General features: G+C 37.8%; 1 protein-coding gene and 1 non-coding gene across 6 annotated transcripts in view; both read left to right on the forward strand.

The window, feature by feature from the left end:
- The window catches only part of SIDT1 (SID1 transmembrane family member 1), a 104,104-nt gene that overhangs the window by 42,577 nt on the left and 39,052 nt on the right, over positions 1-22,475 (forward strand). For all 5 annotated transcript variants that reach the window (XM_043474863.1, XM_043474866.1, XM_043474862.1 and 2 more), the window contains 5 exons: positions 6,465-6,566; positions 7,184-7,267; positions 9,108-9,195; positions 10,738-10,809; positions 11,403-11,496. In XM_043474863.1, coding sequence (XP_043330798.1) covers positions 6,465-6,566; positions 7,184-7,267; positions 9,108-9,195; positions 10,738-10,809; positions 11,403-11,496 — 440 coding nt within the window. The remainder of the gene's footprint in view (positions 1-6,464; positions 6,567-7,183; positions 7,268-9,107; positions 9,196-10,737; positions 10,810-11,402; positions 11,497-22,475) is intronic.
- Positions 20,901-21,007, forward strand: LOC122445618. Its single transcript, XR_006270586.1, has one exon. It is a non-coding gene; the product is annotated as a U6 spliceosomal RNA (small nuclear RNA).

Raw genomic sequence — 22,475 nt, forward strand, 5'->3', positions numbered from 1 at the left:
GTCCTGATGTTTCTTGTAAATTTTCAGTATGCTGCAATACAACTTTGGTCAAAAGTGGCCTTGGATATACTAGAACTGGAATTAACATATTGTATGGATGCTGTTGTAAATCTATTACAATCACTTGTGAGCTGGTGAACCTGTTCTCAGAGAGAAAGCCCTGTTTTGTAGAGTTTGCCCATTTCTGCAGTGTAAATACTTCCACCCTGGCCGATTTCAGACTGTCATCATGACATCACTGAACACAGAGTTGGAAATCAATGTGCACAGTCAGCTCACCAAACCTGCCAAAGCTGACACCTGCACACCTTTTAGAGTTACACTTCCCATCAGTAAAAGTCTCCACAGTGCATGTATGCTGCCACCCAGTGACAGAAGAGGACTACAGACCCACAGTCCATGGACCTCAAAGGATCGGTCACTTAATTCATGAAATGTTTGAAAGCACTATTTGCGGGGTGCAATGGGAGGTATCTAGACAGGAAAGGAAAAACTTGCACCCCAACTGCAGAAAGAGTACAGTCTAATAGTCCAGTCCAGAGTCCTGAATGTCATGATGTGCTTTGTAGACTGAAAACCAGTGATGATTATACATTGCAGCTTCTTTCCATTTAAAAAAAATTATTAAACACTAAAGTCCAAATAATTTGTATATTAATTACAAACTAGAGTAAAACATACCTAGAAAAACTCATGAAACAAAACAGAAATTCTTTGACATCTATAAGGTCTTATTTTACTCATAACAGTTCCCATTTTGGCCTATATTTTTTATCTTCTTCAACTGTAGGAAAAAACTTCTGTACCTTTAAATTCACCCAAACGCTTGTACAGTTTCAGACAACCTGCATCATCACTGCCTGCCTCTGTTCCTATAGACAGAAGCAGGTAACAGAAACTGGATAGGTAATCAGGACATAAGAAGGTGATTTTTAGCCTCAATTCCAGGCATTGCTTTAGATCCTTGTCATTTGCTTCTTTCTGGTAAAAGTACATTATCAAGGCAAAGGGTTTATTTACTTGGGATTTATGGTAATTTAGAGATTAAAAAAACTCGTGGGACTTTGCTGGTGATTCTTCCAGTGGTTAAGAATCTGCCTGCCAATGCAGGGGACACAGGTTTGATCCCTGGTCCGGGAAGATTCCACATGCGTCGGGGCAACTAACCCCCTGCGAAGTAACTACTCATTAGTTATGAAGCCCTCATGCTCTAGAGCCCGTGCTTTGCAAGAAGAGAAGCCACCACAATGAGAAGCCCACACTGCACCTAGAGAGTAGCCTCCACTCACCACAACTAGAGAGAGCCCGAATGTAGCAACAAAGGCCCAGCACAGCCAAATAAGTAAATAAATAAATAAAATTTAAAGCAATTTATTAAAAAAGAAGATTGGTAATACTTTGGCATATAGATAAGACTTCAGTAGTGGCCTATAGCTTGCACAAAACCTACTTCTAGAATATATAGGAATATATATGACATTCATTTTCATTACTGCTAATAGTAGCCATAATAATGCTTTTGAGGTAACAAAGTATGGTTTCCCTAAGAACCAAGAACACATGTTGGGAATTCCAGAGTATCTTTGGAAGAGCCCTGTATTCTATGCATTTGAATCAAGCTCCAAAATAAAAGCACAAAATGAAGTGGGTTCTTGAGAGCATTGCCATCTGTTACAAGGCATGAACAGACTTCCAGATAGTAGCATTAACGACACTCTTTAATCTTAAAATAATTGTTCCCCACTTGGAAGGCTTTGGATTGTTGAAAAGTTCTATTTTCCTTGCTCTGGTTCTCAGGATAAGATTAGTAAAGAGGATGATGGAATGCAAAATGAAGTTTTAATGGGTTTCACTGCTCCTTCAAAGTGATAGATTTACTAAATCTGGATATGGGGGCTTTTTTGTTTGGTTTCCTCAAAGTCTTTTTTTTTTAATTTATTTAATTGGAGGCTAATTACTTTACAATATTGTAGTGGTTTTTGCCATACATTGACATGAATCAGCCATGGGTATACATGTGTGTCCCATTCTGAACTCCCCTCCCACCTCCCTCCCCTTCCCATCCCTCTGGGTCATCCCAGTGCACAGCCCCGAGCACCCTGTCTCATGCATCAAACCTGGACTGGCGATCTATTTCACATATGATAATATACATGTTTCAATGCTATTCTCTCAAATCATCCCACCCTCGCCTTCTCCCATAGAGTCCAAAAGACTGTTCTATACATCTGTGCCTCTTTTGCTGTCTCACATATAGGGTTATCGTTACCATCTTTCTAAATTCCATATATATGTGTTAGTATGCTGTATTTGGTGTTTTTCTTTCTGACTTACTTCACTCTGTATAATAGGCTCCAGTTTCATCCACCTCATTAGAACTGATTCAAATGTATTCTTTTTAATGGCTGAGTAATATTCCATTGTGTATATGTACCACGGCTTTCTTATCCATTCGTCTGCTGATGGGCATCTAGGTTGCTTCCATGTCCTGGCTATTATAAACAGTGCTGCGATGAACATTGGGGTGCACGTGTCTCTTTCAGTTCTGGTTTCCTTGGTGTGTATGCCCAACAGTGGGATTGCTGGGTCGTATGGCAGTTTTATTTCCAGTTTTTTAAGGTATCTCCACACTGTCCTCCATAGTGGCTGTACAAGTTTGCATTCCCACCAACAGTGTAAGAGTGTTCCCTTTTCTTCACACCCTCTCCAGCATTTATTGCTTGTAGACTTTTGGATAGCAGTCATTCTGACTGGCATGAGATGGTACATCCTTGTGGTTTTGATTTGCATTTCTCTGATAATGAGTGATGTTGAGCATCTTTTCATGTGTTTGTTGGTCATCTGTATGTCTTCTTTGGAGAAATGTCTGTTTAGATATTTGGCCCATTTTTTGATTGGGTCATTTATTTTTCTAGACTTGAGCTGCAGGAGTTGCTTGTATATTTTTGAGATTAATTCTTTGTCAGTTGCTTCATTTGCTATTATTTTCCCCCATTCTGAAGGCTGTCTTTTCACCTTGCTTATAGTTTCCTTCGTTGTGCAAAAGCTTTTAAGTTTAATTAGGTCCCATTTGTTTATTTTTGCTTTTATTTCCAGTATTCTGGGAGGTGGGTCATAGAGGATCCTGCTGTGATTTATGTTGGAGAGTGTTTTGCCTATGTTCTCCTCTAGGAGTTTTATAGTTTCTGGTCTTACATTTAGATCTTTAATCCATTTTGAGTTTATTTTTGTGTATGGTGTTAGAAAGTGTTCTAGTTTCATTCTTTTACAAGTGGCTGACCAGTTTTCCCAGCACCACTTGTTGAAGAGGTTGTCTTTTTTCCATTGTGTATCCTTGCCTCCTTTGTCAAAGATAAGGTGTCCATAGGTTCGTGGATTTATCTCTGGGCTTTCTATTCTGTTCCATTGATCTATATTACTGTCTTTGTGCCAGTACCATACTGTCTTGATGACTGTGGCTTTGTAGTAGAGTCTGAAGTCAGGCAGGTTGATTCCTCCAGTTCCATTCTTCTTTCTCAAGATTATTTTGGCTATTCGAGGTTTTTTGTATTTCCATACAAATTGTGAAATTCTTTGGTCTAGTTCTGTGAAAAATACCGTTGGTAGCTTGATAGGGATTGCATTGAATCTATAATTGCTTTGGGTAGAATAGCCATTTTGACAATATTGATTCTTCCAATCCATGAACATGGTATGTTTCTCCATCTGTTTGTGTCCTCTTTGATTTCTTTCATCAGTGTTTTATAGTTTTCTATGTATAGGTCTTTTGTTTCTTTAGGTAGATATATTCCTAAGTATTTTATTCTTTTTGTTGCAATGGTGAATGGTATTGTTTCCTTAATTTCTCTGTTTTCTCATTGTTAGTGTATAGGAATGCAAGGGATTTCTGTGTGTTAATTTTATATCCTGCAACTTTACTATATTCATTGATTAGCTCTAGTAATTTTCTGGTAGAGTCTTTAGGTTTTCTATGTAGAGGATCATGTTCATCTGCAAACAGTTTTACTTCTTCTTTTCCTCCAATCTGGATTCCTTTTTTTCTTTTTCTCTCTATTGCTGTGGCCAAAACCCTTCCAAAACTATGTAGAATTAGTAGTGGTGAGGGGGGCCCCTTTTCTTGTTCCTACTTTTGAAATGCTTTCGTTTTCACCATTGAGGATAGTGTTTGCTATGGGTTTCTATATAGCTTTTATTTTTTTGAAGTTAATTTTATTTTTATTTTTGTCCATTTATTATATTAGTTGGAGGCTAATTACTTTACAATGATTGTAGTGGTTCCATAACATTGACATGAATCAGCCATAGATTTACACTTATTCCCCATCCCGATCCCCCCTCCCATCTCCCTCTCCACCCGATCCTCTGGGTCTTCCCAGTGCACCAGGCCCGAGCACTTGTCTCATGCATCCCACCTGGGCTGGTGATCTGTTTCACCATAGATAGTATACATGCTGTTCTTTTGAAACATCCACCCTCACCTTCTCCCACAGAGCCCAAAAGTCTGTTCTATACATCTGTGTCTCTTTTTCTGTTTTGCATATAGGTTTATCATTACCATCTTTCTAAATTCCATATATATGTGTTAGTATGCTGTAATGTTCTTTATCTTTCTGGCTTACTTCACTCTGTATAATGGGCTCCAGTTTCACCCATCTCATTAGAACTGATTCAAATGAATTCTTTTTAATGGCTGAGTAATATTCCATGGTATATATGTACCACATATATAGCTTTTATTATGTTGAGGTATGTTCCTTCTATTCCTGCTTTCTGGAGGGTTTTTATCATAAATGGATGTTTAATTTTGTCAAAGGCTTTCTCTGCATCTATTGAGATAATCATATGGTTTTTATTAATTATCAATTTGTTAATGTGGTATATCACATTGATTGACTTGCAGATATAGAAGAATCCTTGCATCCCTGGGATAAAGCCCACTTGGACATGATGTATGATGTTTTTAATATGTTGTTGGATTCTATTTGCTGAATTTTGTTAAGGATTTTTTGCATCTATGTTCATCAGTGACATTGGCCTGTAGTTTTCTTTTTTGTGTGGCATCTTTGTCTGGTTTTCCTCAAAGTCTTAATCATGTATTTCATGTCAAGCTTCTCAACCAGTTACTATATTTATAATTACTGGGAAGAAGTCCCCTTTCTTCATTATTAGCAACATGTTTAAAACTTCAGTTCAGTTCAGTCGCTCAGTCGTGTCCGACTCTTTGCGACCCCATGAATTGCAGCACGCCAGGCCTCCCTATCCATCACCAACTCCCAGAGTTTACCCAAACTCATGTCCATCGAGTCGGTGATGCCATCGAGCCATCTCATCCTCTGTCGTCCCCTTCTCCTCCTGCCCCTAATCTGTCCCAGCATGAGGGTCTTTTCCAATGAGTCAACTCTTTGCATGAGGTGGCCAAAGTATTGGAGTTTCAGCTTCAGCATCAGTCCTTCCAGTGAACACCCAGGACTGATCTCTCTTAGGATGGACTGGTTGGATCTCCTTGGAGTCCAAGGGATTCTCAAGAGTCTTCTCCAACACCACAGTTCAAAAGCATTAATTCTTCAGTGCTCAGCTTTCTTCACAGTCCAACCCTCACATCCATACATGACCACTGGAAAGACCATAGCCTTAGAGTTAATAAATTTTTCTGGTGAATTGATAATCTAAGTAGGTAAATAGTATAACCTCTATTATAAATGTTTCCTTATTCTGATATTTGAGAAATACTTTTAAAGATATCTTAGGCTGCACAAAATTGTGAACATATTTCAGGAGCCTAGATGTAGGGCTTGGTCTTTGAATCTAGTTTCCTTATCCTGATATTTGAGAAATACTTTTAAAGATATCTTAGCCTGCACAAAATTGTGAACGTATTTCAGGAGCCTAGATGTAGGGCTTGGTCTTTGAATCTAAATGTCATCTCACTGAGTTCCAGCCAAGAAATAGATTCTTTGGCAAAAAAAAAAGTCTAGGGGAAAGGTGGGTGTAGTGCTAATCCTTGCCTATGGGAAGGTGGTTAAGATTCTTGAAGAACAAGCTTGTCTGCCTTTCAAGGAAGAGTTCATATTTCAAAATGACCACATAGAGGTAAACTTTGTTTCCTATAACATTTCACATATCTCTGATTCAAAGGGTGGGGGGATCTTCTTAAGTTGAAATTGGAATGAAGTGTAGCAAACTTTAGTTGAGAAATAAATATCATAAAAAATGATACAGCAATGTTGTATTAAATGGCTCCTTTGTCTTGCTCATGGCTGTATTCCTAGTATCTGAGCCCTGCACAGAGCATCTGCTCAATATGCAAGAGATGAATGGCTGGCTGAATTACTGGAGGCTTACTGAGATTTACATCTGAACTTTGTGCCTCATATTAGAGGAAACCACCTTATTCATGAGAAAATAGTTTGTGACTAAACATTTCTTAGCATTAACAAATCCTATCTTTTTTTTTTAATTCTCAGTATTTCCTGTACAAATTTCCTGAAGACGTAGACTCAGTTATCATTAAAGTCATGTCTACCTTGGCTTATCCATGCTCTGTTGTCTCAGTCCAGAATATCATGGTGAGTTTCATAACTTGTCAACCTTCCAATATGGAGTTTTATATTGTCTCAAGATAAATGAGAGCGTGAGCACCATTTCATCCTCTTACTTTGTACTGCTGACAAGACTGCTAAATACTAAAAGCTGCATCTTGTGCACAGAAGTGCACAGTATGTGTTTATAGACATTGATCTGGGGAGATAGAGAGACGTTGACTCTTCACCAAAATGAACAAAGGAAGGAAGGGAAGGAGGGATGATCGTGATAGAGAATAAGGAAGACCAAGTTGTAAACTGCACAAGAAAAACAGAAACCTACTGCTTGTTCTATGTTTTGAATTTTTTGTTGTGTCATTAGGCCCTTTCTGTCTCATAAAGTACTAATAAAATATGGGAAAGGTGTGATATACTTTAGGACAGATCTTTTATGTTCTCTTTAATATTAATATAAAGTGACCTTGACTTCAGAGGACAAGGCACCAAATTTTAGGAAAACTATTTCATGACTGTTCTGGGAGGAAACTCTTCATGGTTTCTGGCTCAGTAAGGACCCCCTCCTCTGTGATCCAGGTGGTATGTGTGGTATGTATATATGACATTAGTGATGTTTCCCTTTTTATCCCCCATGCACATGACAGTGCCCAGTATATGATCTCGACCACAATGTGGAATTTAATGGTGTCTACCAGTCCATGACTAAGAAAGCTGCCATCACACTACAGGTGAGACATCACTTCTGTGGGCATCATCGTCAGTGACAAAGTTTATAATCAGGTTACCTACTGAATCAGTTTGGTCACCCACTGAATTTAGAGAAACCTAAAGGATTACCGCTCACTGTATATGCTGAATCTCTTTCCTTTCTGATTGATTTCAAAACAAAGATTGCTATACCTGGTGGCTAATGCTACTCTACCAGGTGCCCTGTTCCCCTTGGGGAATCTTGGGAACCTGTGACGCAGCAGGAGAGGTGTCTGACAGATTGCTTACAGAGACAAGGGTGAAAGATTCCAGTCTACTCAATGCGAGGGCGGTGCCAATGTAGCATAAAGCTTATCTGATCAATTTAAAACAACTAAATATATTGTACTAAAACAATATTGTAAATCAACTATGTTTGCATGCATGCTCAGTTGCTTACTCTTTCCAACACTACGGACTGCAGCTCACCAGGCTCCTCTGTCCATGGAATTGTCCAGGCAAGAATGCTAGAGTGGGTTGCCATTCCCTCCTCCAGGGGATCTTTCCAATCCAGGGATCAAACCTGCATCTCCTGCTTCTCCTGCATTGGCAGGCAGATTCTTTACCACTGAGACACCTGAAAATAGTATATTTCAATTTAAAAGACACATATTTTGATACTTTGTACTAGTGACAGTAACCAAAAGAGAACTTCAACTCTGGACAGAATGGGTAAGTTCAAAGGAATATGAATCACATTTGTGTAGAAGTTTGCCTTTTTGGTATTATAATTAAATTTTTGTTTCAATGATAATTTTGTAGCAAAAATATATACACATCATGTCAGCATATTTTCAAAGAGATTCTGTCCTGCCTTTAGAGTGGTATTTACTTGAGGTACCTGCAATTTGATATGTTCTCTAGGTAAGGAGATACTGTTTATTGAATAACAGGCCATGAATGAGGAGAGGTTACTTATAATTTAAGTATCAGACCTAAAAACTTCTATTAGTCAGGCTTTAATTTTTAATGTCTCAGATTTGATACTGCAAATATCTGCTCTTGTTTTAGTATTTTTTTCCTTAGCACCTCAGCATTATATAGTCCCAAATTTCAAAGGAAAAAAAATAAGCATAATAGGAAACTCAGATTTTTACACCATCTGGACAGTAAATTAATGAAGTACAGAGTGTATCAGTACTTTCTTACTCTGAATGTATTTGGCAATAAATTAGTACAGCTCTCTGGACTCCTGATTCAGTCTTGGGCCATTTTCTCGGTAGGTTAAACATCAGAAATTTGGGAATAATATAAAGTCAAAATAGTATAAATATGCTAGATCTTAAACATTATCTAGTCAACCATGCTTCATTCATAGATAACAAACTGAGACACAGAGAAGCTCACTCAGAGAAAGTCAAAGCTAGGACTATAACTCAGGTCTCCTAACTTGAGTATTTGCTTCCCTAACCTAAATTAATTTATCTGCTGACTATATGACTTTTCAGAAAGTCATTTACCATTGAATTTTAAGATAAAAACACTATAACAAGCTATACCACTATAAAAAGCAAAAGCAACCCTAAAAATAAAGTTTATTGAAGAATTTAATATGTAGGCTGTTGACATATATTTTATACAATTCTGAGCACTCAAGTGGGCACAAGACAGACTGAAATCAGAAGAGTGTATCTACATAATTTCTTGGATATAACAATTATTTTATTATGGCTAACCTGGAGTAGATCATGGGAATGTGAGAGTCCTTTCTAAGGAATTAGTGAGAGGGGTGATCTTTACTTTTTTTCTCTTTCCTTCTTTTTGCCCCCACCACCATGAATTTTCTCCCTTCTTCTCTCACTATCTTTATGTCTTATGCAGAAGAAAGATTTTCCAGGTGAGCAGTTCTTTGTGGTGTTTGTGATAAAGCCTGAAGATTATGCCTGTGGAGGATCTTTCTTCATCCAGGGTAAGCAATAGTGAGGAATATTTGGCTATGTAGAAAAACGTAATGGAATGGAATGGAAACAAATCAAACAGTTCATTTTGGCCCCCTCTGATCCCTTTCAACCATCTCTAGTTCCAAGAAGTCAGGGTTATCAGCAGTGGCTTGGCAAAGCAGTCTGAGATGTACTTGAGAAAAAAATAAAGGGAAGAAAATAATAGATCTCAAGACATTATTGATCCTTGAATCTTTTCTAAGTCTTGTACTTCCTCAGACTATATGAGGTAAGTTGGCTCTTTACTCAACAAATATTTACTACTATGAAGTAATGGAGCTTCCTTGGTAGCTCAGATGGTAAAGAATTCCTGTGCAATGCAGGAGACCCAGGATCAATCCCTGAGTCAGGAAGATTCCTTGGAGTAGGGAATGACTACCCACTCCAATATTCTTGTCTGGAGAATTCCACAGATAGAGGAGCTTGGTGGGCTATAACCCATGGGGTCGCAAAGAGTCAGACATGACTGAGTGACTAACACACACACACACGCACACAAATAATGATTTTAATACAGCAAATCGAGGTCCATTTTCTAAGATCATTTTGGTAGCTAGCAGTAATGGAGCCACCTATATTTATCAGTAGTCATCATTTCCCCAGGAAAAGTCAGAATTCTCAATTCCCACTGCCAAAATTGTCCCTTTCAAGATAGTAAGTAAGCAAAGTAGGGCAATTTATCCCAATTGACAACTTACCCAATGTGTAAGCTCTTAGGCACAATACAGTGGTTGTGGGCAACTACCCACTAATTACCATGGCAATGGAAAAGGCTGTTGATTGAAAACATGGACCCCTCAACAGCTGATGGGCCATATGTGACTAACATGGAGAGTGTTTACTGTTGAGTGTAACACTGTTCTCTTGGTATTCAGGTGAATCTTCTTCTCATGTATTCTTTTTTTTAAGCACTGTTTTAGTTTTTATTGGAATATATTTGCTTCACAATGTTGTGTTAGTTTCTGCTGAACAACAATGTGAATCAGCCAAATGTATACATATATCTCCTCCCGCTTGAGCCTCCTCATATATTCTTTAATCTCTTAGTTACATAACTCTAGAGTTTTGCCAACATCCAATGTTCTTGTAAACTACAAGTCTTTTAATGGCTATATAAGAAAAACAAATTCTCACTGGCTAGAAAAATGCAAACCAAAAGATGAATGAGCTCTTTATTTTTGCAGCTGTTTTCCTCAGATTTCCATGGTATATTGAGTCATAGGTGATACGAGCAGAAAGGTCAAGACTTCTTCATTTAAGAAATGAGGCTACATTCTCAATTAAGTCACTTGGTGCTACCTAAATGCACCCAAACAAAGGTCAAATGGAAAGTTTTAACCAAAGAGTATTAGACGGTTTGATGGTTTGGTGGCTTGGTTTTCATGTAGCTCTTGCTAAAAGAAAATTTAGCAACCAGAATTCATCCTGGATAGTTTTTAGACAACTGTTCAGATGAGAGGCCAGGAACCTAGTATCTGACCCATTGTGCTTTGTTCTTTTTTTTTTACCAGAAAAGGAAAACCAGACTTGGAATCTACAACGTGCAAAGAACCTTCAAGTGACCATTGTTCCTTCCATTAAAGGTCAGTTTTGGTTGTTATTGTTGAGTCACTAAGTCGTGTCCAACTCTTTGCAACCCCATGGACAGAAGCACACCAGGCTTCCCTGTCCTTCAAGATCTCCTAGAGTTTGCTCAGATTCATGTCCATTGAGTCAGTGATGCTGTCTAACTACCTCATGCTCTGCTGCCCTCTTCTCCTTGTACCGGGATTCAGTGGAGAGATTCCTGTCAAGAAGGAGATCATGTCATTCAGTGCTAATGTCATCCTTCCAGAGAAACATCATAAGAAAACAAACGTTTACCTTAGAGATAGAAAAGAGAATCAAAGCATTTTGTTAAATTCCTTACAGAAAGAAAGGGAAGTCAGTTATGATTTTGTATATAGGAAGTCCCTCCCAGCTCCCCTAAGAAAGTCATCACTGTGAAAGGCAGCCATTTATGGTCATTTATGGACCATGACTGGGTGACCTCCAGTAGCTTCCCTGCTTTGAATGGGATTATTTTAGGATTTAAGAATGGGTGTGATGCAGATGGGCCTGTGAAGCTGTCCTGTCCCAAACATGGTCCTCTTTTCTCCTGAGGACATCCTGACCAGATCTATTTCTCTTCCCTTAGGATCCGTTTATGTGAAATCCATTCTTCTCAGTTTCCTCATCTTCTTCTCCTTCTACTTGGGATGCCTGTTTGTTGCATTCATTCATTATATCAGGTATGTTAAGAACTTCAAGAAATGTCAACCCCCTTCACCTGTCTCTGCTTAGCAGTTAGCACATTAGACTTTAGAGTCATACTGACTGGATTCAATTCTACCTTAGCCACTGTGTGATCTTGGACAAGTTACTTAATCTTTCTGTACTTCAGTTTCCTCATCTGTAAAATGAGATAATAATTTACCTCACAGATCAGTGTAAGTGCAGTGTTTATATCAATGTCCTACACAGAGTAAGTGTTGGTAGTGATAGCTATTTTCATAGCTAGTGAAACTTCAACAGAAAGGCAGCTTGGGTATTTTTTAGAACAGAAAATGCTCAATGTAGATCTTATGGAATGTAGGAAATCAGTTTTACCTAACATGGAGATTTAGAAACAGCTTTGAGCATTGCATCAAAAAGTAGAATTAATGCCTAAAATAAATCTTGTGGTATAATAAGTGCCGGGAGTAATAAATATGCTGTGACACTATATTACCAGGTGCTTTTTTACTGTTATAGCATCAATTTTACAGTCAAATATTCCCTGAGAGAAAAAAAGGAGATAATCATGCTGTAATTTGACCAAGGAAATTTCCCTTCCCAAGAGTTTGGAGCCCCCAGTGAAAAAGAGTTGTAGTCTTTCCTTGTATCTCTGAACAAGCCTGAGCTTGAGAATTCCATAGTTTGTCCTGGTCTCTGTGAAGCAACTGCAAAGGAATGGCAGGAGGTACAATAAACAAATGTTCTCTCTTCTTGAGCATCTGAAGAAAACAAAGCCAGTGTAGTTTTCAGATTACTGGGAAAGATTAGCCTCATCTGTAGAAAAACCTCACAGCTACCACAGCAATACAACTTCTCAGTGGTACAGGCCTACCTCTGACCCTAAAATGAATCCCTCTGTGACCTTTATGAAGCTTTGCAACTGAGAAACTGACTTCAAAAACCATTGACCATATCTGGGACAATTTGAGCACCAAAATAATTAAGGAGAATAGTGAATTATAAACCATTGAGAAAAACAGAAATTCATGAATCCTTATCAATAAGGGAGAGAGGAAGGAAAAAAAGGGAGGGAGGGGAGGAGGGAGCAAAGGAGGAAGGTAAGAGGGAAGGAAGGACCTAAATACTTACATATATACATTCAATGAATTCAACAAAATTACCAAAACATTTCCACATTAGGGAAAGGAGCCATTAGCAAATATTGACACAGGAGGGAGGACTCTTGCCTACAGCAGAACACCAAACACTGACTGGTAAATATGGAGAGAGTCGCTAAATTGGAAAATCAGTATTTTGCATAGATCAGTTTAAGAATCATCAATGAATCTAAAGCTAGGAGGAAAATCTGATGAGGATCAAGATATTTGCATGGCCTTAAAGTGATTCCCCACAAAAAGCTTGGAAATTGTAAGGGAAAAATAGTAATTATACAGAGGAGAAATTGGATGATTGACAGGGCGATGAATATTAATATGACCAGAGGGAAGATGGACACTTCCAGGTGTGACACCCTGAAAAGGACACAGCCTCACTTGTGCAGTATTCCAGCCAGAAATGCCCATTTTTACTATAATCATGAGGAAAAAACTAGACAAACTCAAAATGTTGAACAATCTATTAAAATGTGTCACAAAAGACAAAAATTAGCTACAGAAATGTTCGAGATTGACTGAGACTGAAGATACATGATGGCTAAAGACAATACTTGATCTCAGACTGGATCTTTTACTAGAAGAAAATACGCTATAAAGGACATTACTGGATCAATTGACACAACTATAATACAGACAAGATAAGAATATCATATCAATGTTAAGTGTATTGAATTTGACAACTACACTGTGATTATGTAAGAGACTATCTTTATTCTTTGGGAAGTATTTAGGCATAAAAATTGATGACATATGCAATTTATTTTTAAATCACTCCAAAAAATTTTATATATACATATATATGAAAACTGGAGAAGGAAATGGCAACCCACTCCAGTATTCTTGCCTGGAAAATCCCATGGACAGAGGAGCCTGGTAGGCTACAGTCCATTGGGTCACAAAGAGTTGGACACAACAGAGCGACTGACACACATATATGAAAACACACACATACACCCAGAGACAAAGAATGATATAGCAAAGGGAGTAATATGCTAACAATAAGTGAATCTAGGTAACAATATATGGGTATTCTATGGTCTATTCTTATAGCTTCTCCAAAAATATGAAATTATTTTCAAATAAAAAATGATAAAAACAAAAACACTAGTCTACAAGCAAATACACCTGGAAAGTATATATACATTAACTGGTTATCAGCTCAATTAATTGATTAGTTCATAACCACTAACATAGAACAAGTACTTGCTCTATGCCAGGCACTGCACTGGGCCTTCTAAGTAGATTCTCATCTAAATCTCAACAACAGTAAATACTAGTATTATGATTATTATTTGACAGTTAAGAATACTGAGGTATTGAGAGGTTAAGTAATTTGACCAAGAATTCACAGCCACTAAATGAAGGAGATGGGATTGGAACCTAGGCAGTCTGGCTGGATCATTGAAAAAGCAAGAGAGTTCCAGAAAAACATCTATTTCTGCTTTATTGACTATGCCAAAGCCTTTGACTGTGGATCACAATAAACTGTGGAAAATTCTGAAAGAGATGGGAATATCAGACCACCTGACCTGCCTCTTGAGAAACCTGTATGCAGGTCAGGAAGCAACAGTTAGAACTGGACATGGAACAACAGACTGGTTCCAAATAAGAAAAGGAGTACGTCAAGGCTGTATATTGTCCCCGTGCTTATTTAACTTATATGCAGAGTACATCATGAGAAACGCTGGGCTGGAAGAAGCACAAGCTGGAATCAAGATTGCCGGGAGAAATAATAATCTCAGATATGCAGATGACACCACTCTTATGGCAGAAAGTGAAGAGGAACTAAAGAGCGTCTTGATGAAAGTAAAAGAGGAGAGTGAAAAAGTTGGCTTAAAGCTCAGCATTCAGAAAACTAAGATCATGGCATCTGGTCCCATCACTTTATGGCAAATAGATGGGGAAACAATGGGAACAGTGTGAGACTTTATTTTTGGGGGCTCCAAAATCACTGCAGATGGTGATTGCAGCCATGAAATTAAAAGACGCTTACTCCTTGGAAGGAAAGTTATGACCAACCTAGACAGCATATTAAAAAGCAGAGACATTACTTTGCCAACAGAGGTCTGTCTAGTCAAGGCTATGGTTTTTCCAGTGGTCATGTATGGATGTGAGAGTTGGGCTATAAAGAAAGCTGAGCGCCAAAGAATTGATGCTTTTGAAACTGTGGTGTTGGAGAAGACTCTTGAGAGTTCCCTGGACTGCAAGGAGATCCAACCAGTCCATCCTAAAGGAGATCAGTCCTGGGTGTTCATTGGAAGGACTGATGTTGAAGCTGAAACTCCAATACTTTGGACACCTGATGCGAAGAGCTGACTCATTGGAAAAGACCCTGATGCTGGGAAAGATTGAAGGCAGAAGGAGAAGGGGATGACAAAGGATGAGATGGTTGGATGGCATCACTGACTCAATGGACATAGATTTGGGTGGACTCCAGGAGCTGGTGATGGACAGGGAGGCCTGGTGAGCTGTGGTTCATGGGGTCACAAAGAGTCAGACACGACTGAGCGACTGAACTGAACTGAACTGAACTGAGTCTGGCTCCAGAGTCTTAGCTCTTAAAGCAAGCTGGTCAAAATGGGACTGGAGTGGGCAGGGCATGTGAGGGAAGGCAGTCCTGATTAAGGAGACCAGATCCAAAGCCTGGCAACCCAGCACGGATTCAATTGAAAAAGGGTCCAAAAAGCTGCCAACTTTGATTCAGATGAGTTTTAGTGTCATGGAAAAAGAAGTTCATCTTTTCTGCCTCTACCACTGTCTCTACCACTGATGTTTTAGATTTTAGATAATAGGATTTTACCTCTTTAGTTACCTAGCAGAAATAATCAACACTAAGAAAGAGAGAAAAATTAAGTTAATAACTGGATATCAATCTCTCTAAAGCTGTTATGCAGCCTGCTGAAGTGAGCACAGTTTTTAAAAGTTGCGGCCTAAAGCTCTGTTGAAACCTCTGGCCGCCCCAGATTACTGTGCTACAGTCAAGTGTACAAAAATAGAATCTTTCCAAATACAGGCAAACTGAAAATAGAGATCTGGAGACATAAGAACTACTTGACATCTAACTAGGGAAACAGAATGAGAGAAAATGCTAACAGAAATCTTCCTTCATTGAACTGAGCCGAAATCACAAAGTTCTCTACAAAAGCAAGTGAAGCCAGTCCTGGAGCAGAATACCATTTGTTTGTTGAGCCTCCTGTTCCTTATTACCAATACCTGTAGTGTTTGCAGCACATGCTATTGCTATGAGATGAGGGTGAAAACACTGATTAGAAACGTGGCTCCTGTCCTCAGGGAGCTCAGAATCCAAAGTGTTTTTATGCTTTTTTCTGTTTTTTTCTTTTCTCTTTTAATGTTTTTTTGGCTCAACTCCATTCCCCTCCCATCTCCGAGCTGCAGTTCATTTAACAAGTATTTATGGAGCCCCTGCAATGATACTCTGAGTCAAGCACTGACTGCATCCATGTCTTTCATTCCTTCCTCTCAGTCACCCTGCCAGACATTGAATTCAAACTGCATAATACTGATTACTTGTCCTTCTGTTGATTCCTGTATTAATTATCTGTTACCACAATAACACTGCATAAAAATCAACCATAAAAATTCCAATGGCATACAGCAATACATATTTATATTTGCTCATAAATCTATGGGTCAGCTGGATGATTCTGCCAATTTGAACTCTGGACTAGGCTCAGGGGCTTCCCAGGTGGTGCTAGTGGTAAAGAACCTGCCTGCAATGCAGGCGATACAAGAGATGTGGATTCGATCCCTGGGTCGGAAAGATCCCCTGGAGGAGGGCGTGGCAACCCACTCCATTATTCGTGCCTGGAGAATCCCATGGACAGAGAAGCCTGGCGGTCTACAGTCCATAATAGGGTCACACAGAGTCGGACACGACTGAGTGACTTAGCATGCACACATGCACTAGGTTTCAGAGATCTCAGCTGGGGTGGTCATAATGTGAAATTATTGGATAGGTTAGAGAAGCACTGACTCTTCCAGACCGGCCTCAGCTGTACTTTGCCCCTCATCCTCCAGCAGGCAAGCCCTGGTTTATTGTATCTCCAAGAGAAGTTGCACAAAAATGCAGGGCTTCCTTAAGGTGTACGCTTTAAAGAGATACAATATCACTTCCCCCTTGGTGTCCTTCGTCAAATCAAGTGATGAGCCCAGTCCAGATGCAAGAGGTGAAGATACAGACTGCATTTTTGATTGAATGGGCTGAATACAAGATGAAGAGTAGCCATTTTTCAACCAACCTAGAAGAGTTCTTATTTACTCTTTTTTCTTTCATTCATTATATACTGCCTGCCTCACACTAGGTTTGTAAATCACTGAACTCCTCTAGTAAAGAATTTTGTCAGCTCCAAAACCTAGAGCAAATGTGGGTAAAGCCCATTAATACAAACACAGTCATTTTTTATCTGCTTATATAATAGCTTGCTAGTTAATATCACTAAACTTGTTTTTTTAGAGGGACTTCACTAGAGCCTCATTTGCCAGCTAGACCCATCTGACCCAATTGTAACTGCACTCCTTAATGATATGGCTCAAGAAATGTTTACTTATCCTTTCCTGGGTGCCAGGCCCTGTCCCAAAGGTTAGGGATTCAGTGATGAACAAGACAGTCTAGATCCCTGCTCTAATAGAATTTACATTGTACAAAGGGAAGACAGATAAGGAGGCAAGCAATTAATAAAATAACTTCAGCTGGAGAACAAACACATTAATGACTTTATTGAGATGTAATTCATAGACCATAAAATCTACTCCTTTTTAAAAATTCAATGGTTTTAGTATATTCATAGTTGCACAACCATCACCACTATCTAACTTTCATCATCTCTAAAAAGAAACCCTGAGTTTGCCAAAATTATAGGATACAAGATCAATATACAGAAATCAATTGTATTTCTATACACTAGCAAATATACAATTCAAACATGAAATCAGGAAAATGATCTATTAACAATAGCATCAAAAAAAATAAAACACTTAAGAAAAAAATTTAACAAATTAAATATAAGACTTGTACATTGAAACCTACAAACATCCTTGAAAGAAATTAAAGAATACATAAATATATGAAAAGACATCCTGTATTCATGAATTGAAAGACTTAATATTGTTTAAATGGTATAGTAGATAGAATAGTGGCCCCCAAAAGATGTCCATATTCTAATATTTAGAACCTGTGACTATATTCTTTACATGTCAAAAGAGATTTTATAGATGTGATAAAGTTATGATGGTTATCCTAGATTATCTGTGTAATGTATAATGTAACTATACATTCTAATGTAATCAAAAAGGTCCTTATAAGAGAAAGGCAAGAGAGTCAAAGCAGGAGGAGGTATGATGAGGAAAGGAGAGGTTAGAGTAACATATCTGAAGATGGGGAAGGAGCCATGCCTCAAGGAATGAAGGCTACCTCTAGAAGTTGGAAAAGGCAAAGAAGTTGATCCTTCCTTGGAGTTTTCAGAAGGAATACAGTCCTATTGATATCTTAATGTTAGCCACATAAGACTCATTTTAGAATTGACATCCATAACTGAAAATAATAAATGTGTATTGTTGTAAACCATAATATTGTGATAATTTGTTATAGCAGCAATATAAACTAAAAGATGTGGCAATATTCCTCTAACTGATCTACAGATTCAACACAATTCCTATGAAAGTTCCAGCTGACTTTCTTCCAAAAATTGATAAACTCATCCTAAAATTCATATGGAAATGCAGGGGATCCCAAATAGGAAAAACAATCATGACAAAAAGAACAAAGACTCTGAACTCCCAATGCAGGGGGCCTGGGTTTGATTCCTTGTCAGGGAACTAGATCCCACATGCCTCAACTAAGAGTTCGCATGCCACAACTAAAACATCCCAGGTGTCACAACTAAGAACCAGGGCAGTCAAATAAATAAATATTAAAAAAAAAAAAAAAACCCTCTGGCACTGACATAAGAAAAGACATATAGATCAATGAAACGGAATTGAAAGTTCAGAATAAACCCTTACATTTATGGTCAGTTGATTTTTGACAAGGATATACCATGACAATTCAATGAAACAAGAATATTCTTTTCAACAAATAGCACTGAGACACTTAGGCTTCCACATGAAAAAGAATGAACTTGTACGCCTACCTCAGTTCAGTTCGGTTCAGCCGCTCAGTCGTGTCCGACTCTTTATGACCCCTTGGACTGCAGCACGCCAGGCCTCCCTGTCCATCGTCAACTCCCAGAGCTTACTTAAACCCATGTCCATCGAGTCAGTGATGCCATCCAACCATCTCATCCTCTGTCTTCCCCTTCTCCTCCTGCCTTCAATCTTACCCAGCATCAGGGTCTTTTCAAATGAGTCAGTTCTTCACATCAGGTGGCCAAAGTATTGGAATTTCAGCTTTAGCACTACTCAGAACATACAAAAAAGTAAACTCTAAATAGAACAAAGATCTAAATAAAAGAGTCAAATGTATAAAATTCTTAGAAGAAAACACAGGGGTAAATCTTTGTGACCTTGGATTAGGTAATAGTTTCTTAGATATGACACCCAAAGTGCAAGTAACAAAAGAAAAAAATAGTCCAAATAAGTTGGACTTCATCAAAATTAAAACGTTTGTATTTTTAAAGACATTATTAAGAAAGTGAAAATACAACACAAAAAAATTGGAAAAAAATGTTTGCAAATCATATATCCATAATAGTCTAGTATCTACAACTATATTAAGAATCCTTCCAACCCAATGATAAAAAGAAAAATATCCCAATTTTAAAAGGGCATTTTTTAATTAAATAGATGTTTCTCCAAAGAAAATATATAAATGGCCAATAAGCATATGAAAAGATGTTTAACATCATTAGCCATCAGGGAAATGCAAGTCAGACTACAATGAGATATCGTATTATATCCACTAGGATGGTTACAATAAAAAATTTTACTGGAAAAATAACAAGAGTTGATAATGATGTCAGGGAAATGAGAAACTTCTACATTGCTAGTGGGAATGTAAAATAGTTCCCGCTATCAAGTTGCAGTGGAAAACAGCTTTAAAAAAAAAAGTTAAACATAGAGTTACCTCATACCAACCACTTCCATTCCTAGATATATACCCAAGAGAATTTAACACATATATCCACACAAAAACTTGCACACAAATATTCATAGTAGTGCTATTCATGATAGCTAAAATGTGGAAATAATCAAAGTGTACATCAAGTATAAACAAATAAACTTGGTATATCCATACAATAGATATGATTATCCAGCCATAAAAAGATTTTCAATGAATGGTGCTGGGAAAACTGGACAGCTACATGTAAAAGAATGAAATTAGAACATTCTCTAACACTGTACACACACACAAAAAAAAACACTATAACAAATCAAACACCTAAATGTAAAGCTGGACTCTATAAAACTCAGAGAAAAAAAAAAAACTCAGAGAAAAACATAGGCAGAACATCCTTTAACATAAATTGCAGCAATCTATTTTTGATCCACCTCTTAGAGTAATGAAAATAAAAACAAAAATAAACAAACAGGGCCTAATTAAAAGCTTCTGCACAGCAAAGGAAACCCTAAAAAAGACAAAAAGACAACCCAGAGAATGGGAGAAAGTATTTGCAAATGAAGTGACCAAAAAGGGATTAATTCCCAAAATATACAAACAGCTCATGCAGCTCTACGTCCAAAAAAAAAAAAAAAAAACCCAATCAAAAAAATGGGCAGAAAATCTAAATAGACATTTCTCCAAAGAAGGCAAGGAGATGGCCAGAAAGCACATGAGGAGATGCTCAACATCACTATCAGAGAAATGCAAATCAAAATTACATACAGATATCACCACACACCAATCAGGATGGCTATCATCAAAGTTTACAAACAATAGGGACTTCCCTGCTGGTTCAGTGGTTGAGAATCCACCCTGCAATGCAACTAGGGATCAACACGCATCAAACACCCTGGATATGTGTTTGATCCCTTGGTTGGGCAGAAGAGCAACTACGCCCCCACGTCACAATTACTAAGTCCATTCACCACAGCTAGAGAGTCTGCACTGCAGCAAAAGACCCCAAGTGCTGCAACTAAGACTCCAAGCTGTCAAATGAATATTTTTTTTTAAGTTTACAAACAATAAATGCTGAAGACAGTTCGGAGAAAGGGGAACCCTCCTACACTGTTGGTGGGAGTGTAAATTGATACAGTCATCATGGAGAACAGTATGCAAGTTCCTTAAAAAACTAAAAATAGAGCTACCAGTGCTCACTTGGGCAACACATATACTAAAATTGGAACAATACAGAGAAGATTAGCATGACCCCTGCGCAAGGATGACATGCAAATTCATGAAGTGTTCCATGTTTTTCCTTTTACATTTCTGTCTATACATTCTACTAATTTTTGAGAGTTTGATGTTGAAACGCCAACTAAAAATCTTAATTTACCTACTTTAAGAAATAATTGTAATATATAGTGGAACTATATGTTAACTTTGTTCTGTATTTTTGGAGTCTCTTATAAATGTGTTATCATATTTTCATAGTTTAAAAAATAAAGGAGAAAAAATAGAACTACCATATGATCCAGCAATCTCACTCCTCAGCATATATCCAGAGAAAATCATAATCTGAAAGGATATATGCACCCTGATGTTCATTGTAGCACTGTTTACAATAGCCAAGACATGGAAGGAACCTAAGTGTCCATCAACAGAGGGATGGAAAAAGAAGATATGGTGTGTGTGTGTGTGTGTGTGTGTGTGCACACGCACACACACACACACACACTGGAATATTATTCGGCCATGAAAATGAACAAAATAATGCCATTTGCAGTAACATGGAGGGACCTAGAGATTATCATACTAAGTCAGACAGAGAAAGACAAATATTATATGACATCACTCTTACATGGAATCTCATTTTTTAAAAAGATACAAATGAAACTCATTTACAAAGCAGAAACAGACTTACAGATATCAAAAAGAAACTTCTGGTTATAAAGGGGGAAAGATAGAGTGGAGAGATAAATCAGGAGCTTGGGATGGACACACACATACTACTATACATAAGATAAACAATCAACAAGGACCTGCTGTATAACACAGGAAGCTCTACTCAATATTCTGTGATAATCCATATGAGAAAAGAACTTGAAAAAGAATGAATGTATGTATATGTGTAACTGAATCACTTTGCTGTACACCTAAATCTAGTACAACATTATAAATCAACTATACTCCAATAAAATTAAACATTTAAAAAAGACTTATGTATTCATTCATGCTACCACACAGTATTATGCTAAGTGAGAGAAGCCAAAGAGACCACATACAATATAATTCCATTTATACATGAAATATCCAGAATAGGCAATTTTATAGCAGTAAAAAGTACATTAGTGGTTCCCCAGGGCAGGGATAAATAGAGAATGGGGAGTGACTGCTATTGTTTGAGATTTCTTTGGGTGATGATGAAAATGTTCTGGACGTAGAAAATAGTGATGGTTGCCCAACTTTGTGAATATACTAAAATTGGTTGAATTGTGCACATTAAAGGATGAATTTTACGGCATGTGAATGATCTGAAAATAAATGAATGTGGAAATAAATGGCATGTATGTGCCTAGGTGTGGAATTGCTGGGTCATATTGCATCTCTAGGTTTACCTTTTTGAGGAACTGCCAAATGGTTTTTCAAAGTGGCTGCTCCATTTTACAGTTCTACCAGCAGTGTGTCAGAGTTCCAATTTCTGTACCTCCAAAGGTCTGTTTGAGATCCCAGCAGAGAAATCTGCAACAAAGTCTATGGAAACAAACATAAAATGCTTAGGTTT

The sequence above is a fragment of the Cervus canadensis genome, chromosome 7 (assembly GCF_019320065.1).
Source record: "Cervus canadensis isolate Bull #8, Minnesota chromosome 7, ASM1932006v1, whole genome shotgun sequence".
Taxonomy (NCBI): domain Eukaryota; kingdom Metazoa; phylum Chordata; class Mammalia; order Artiodactyla; family Cervidae; genus Cervus; species Cervus canadensis.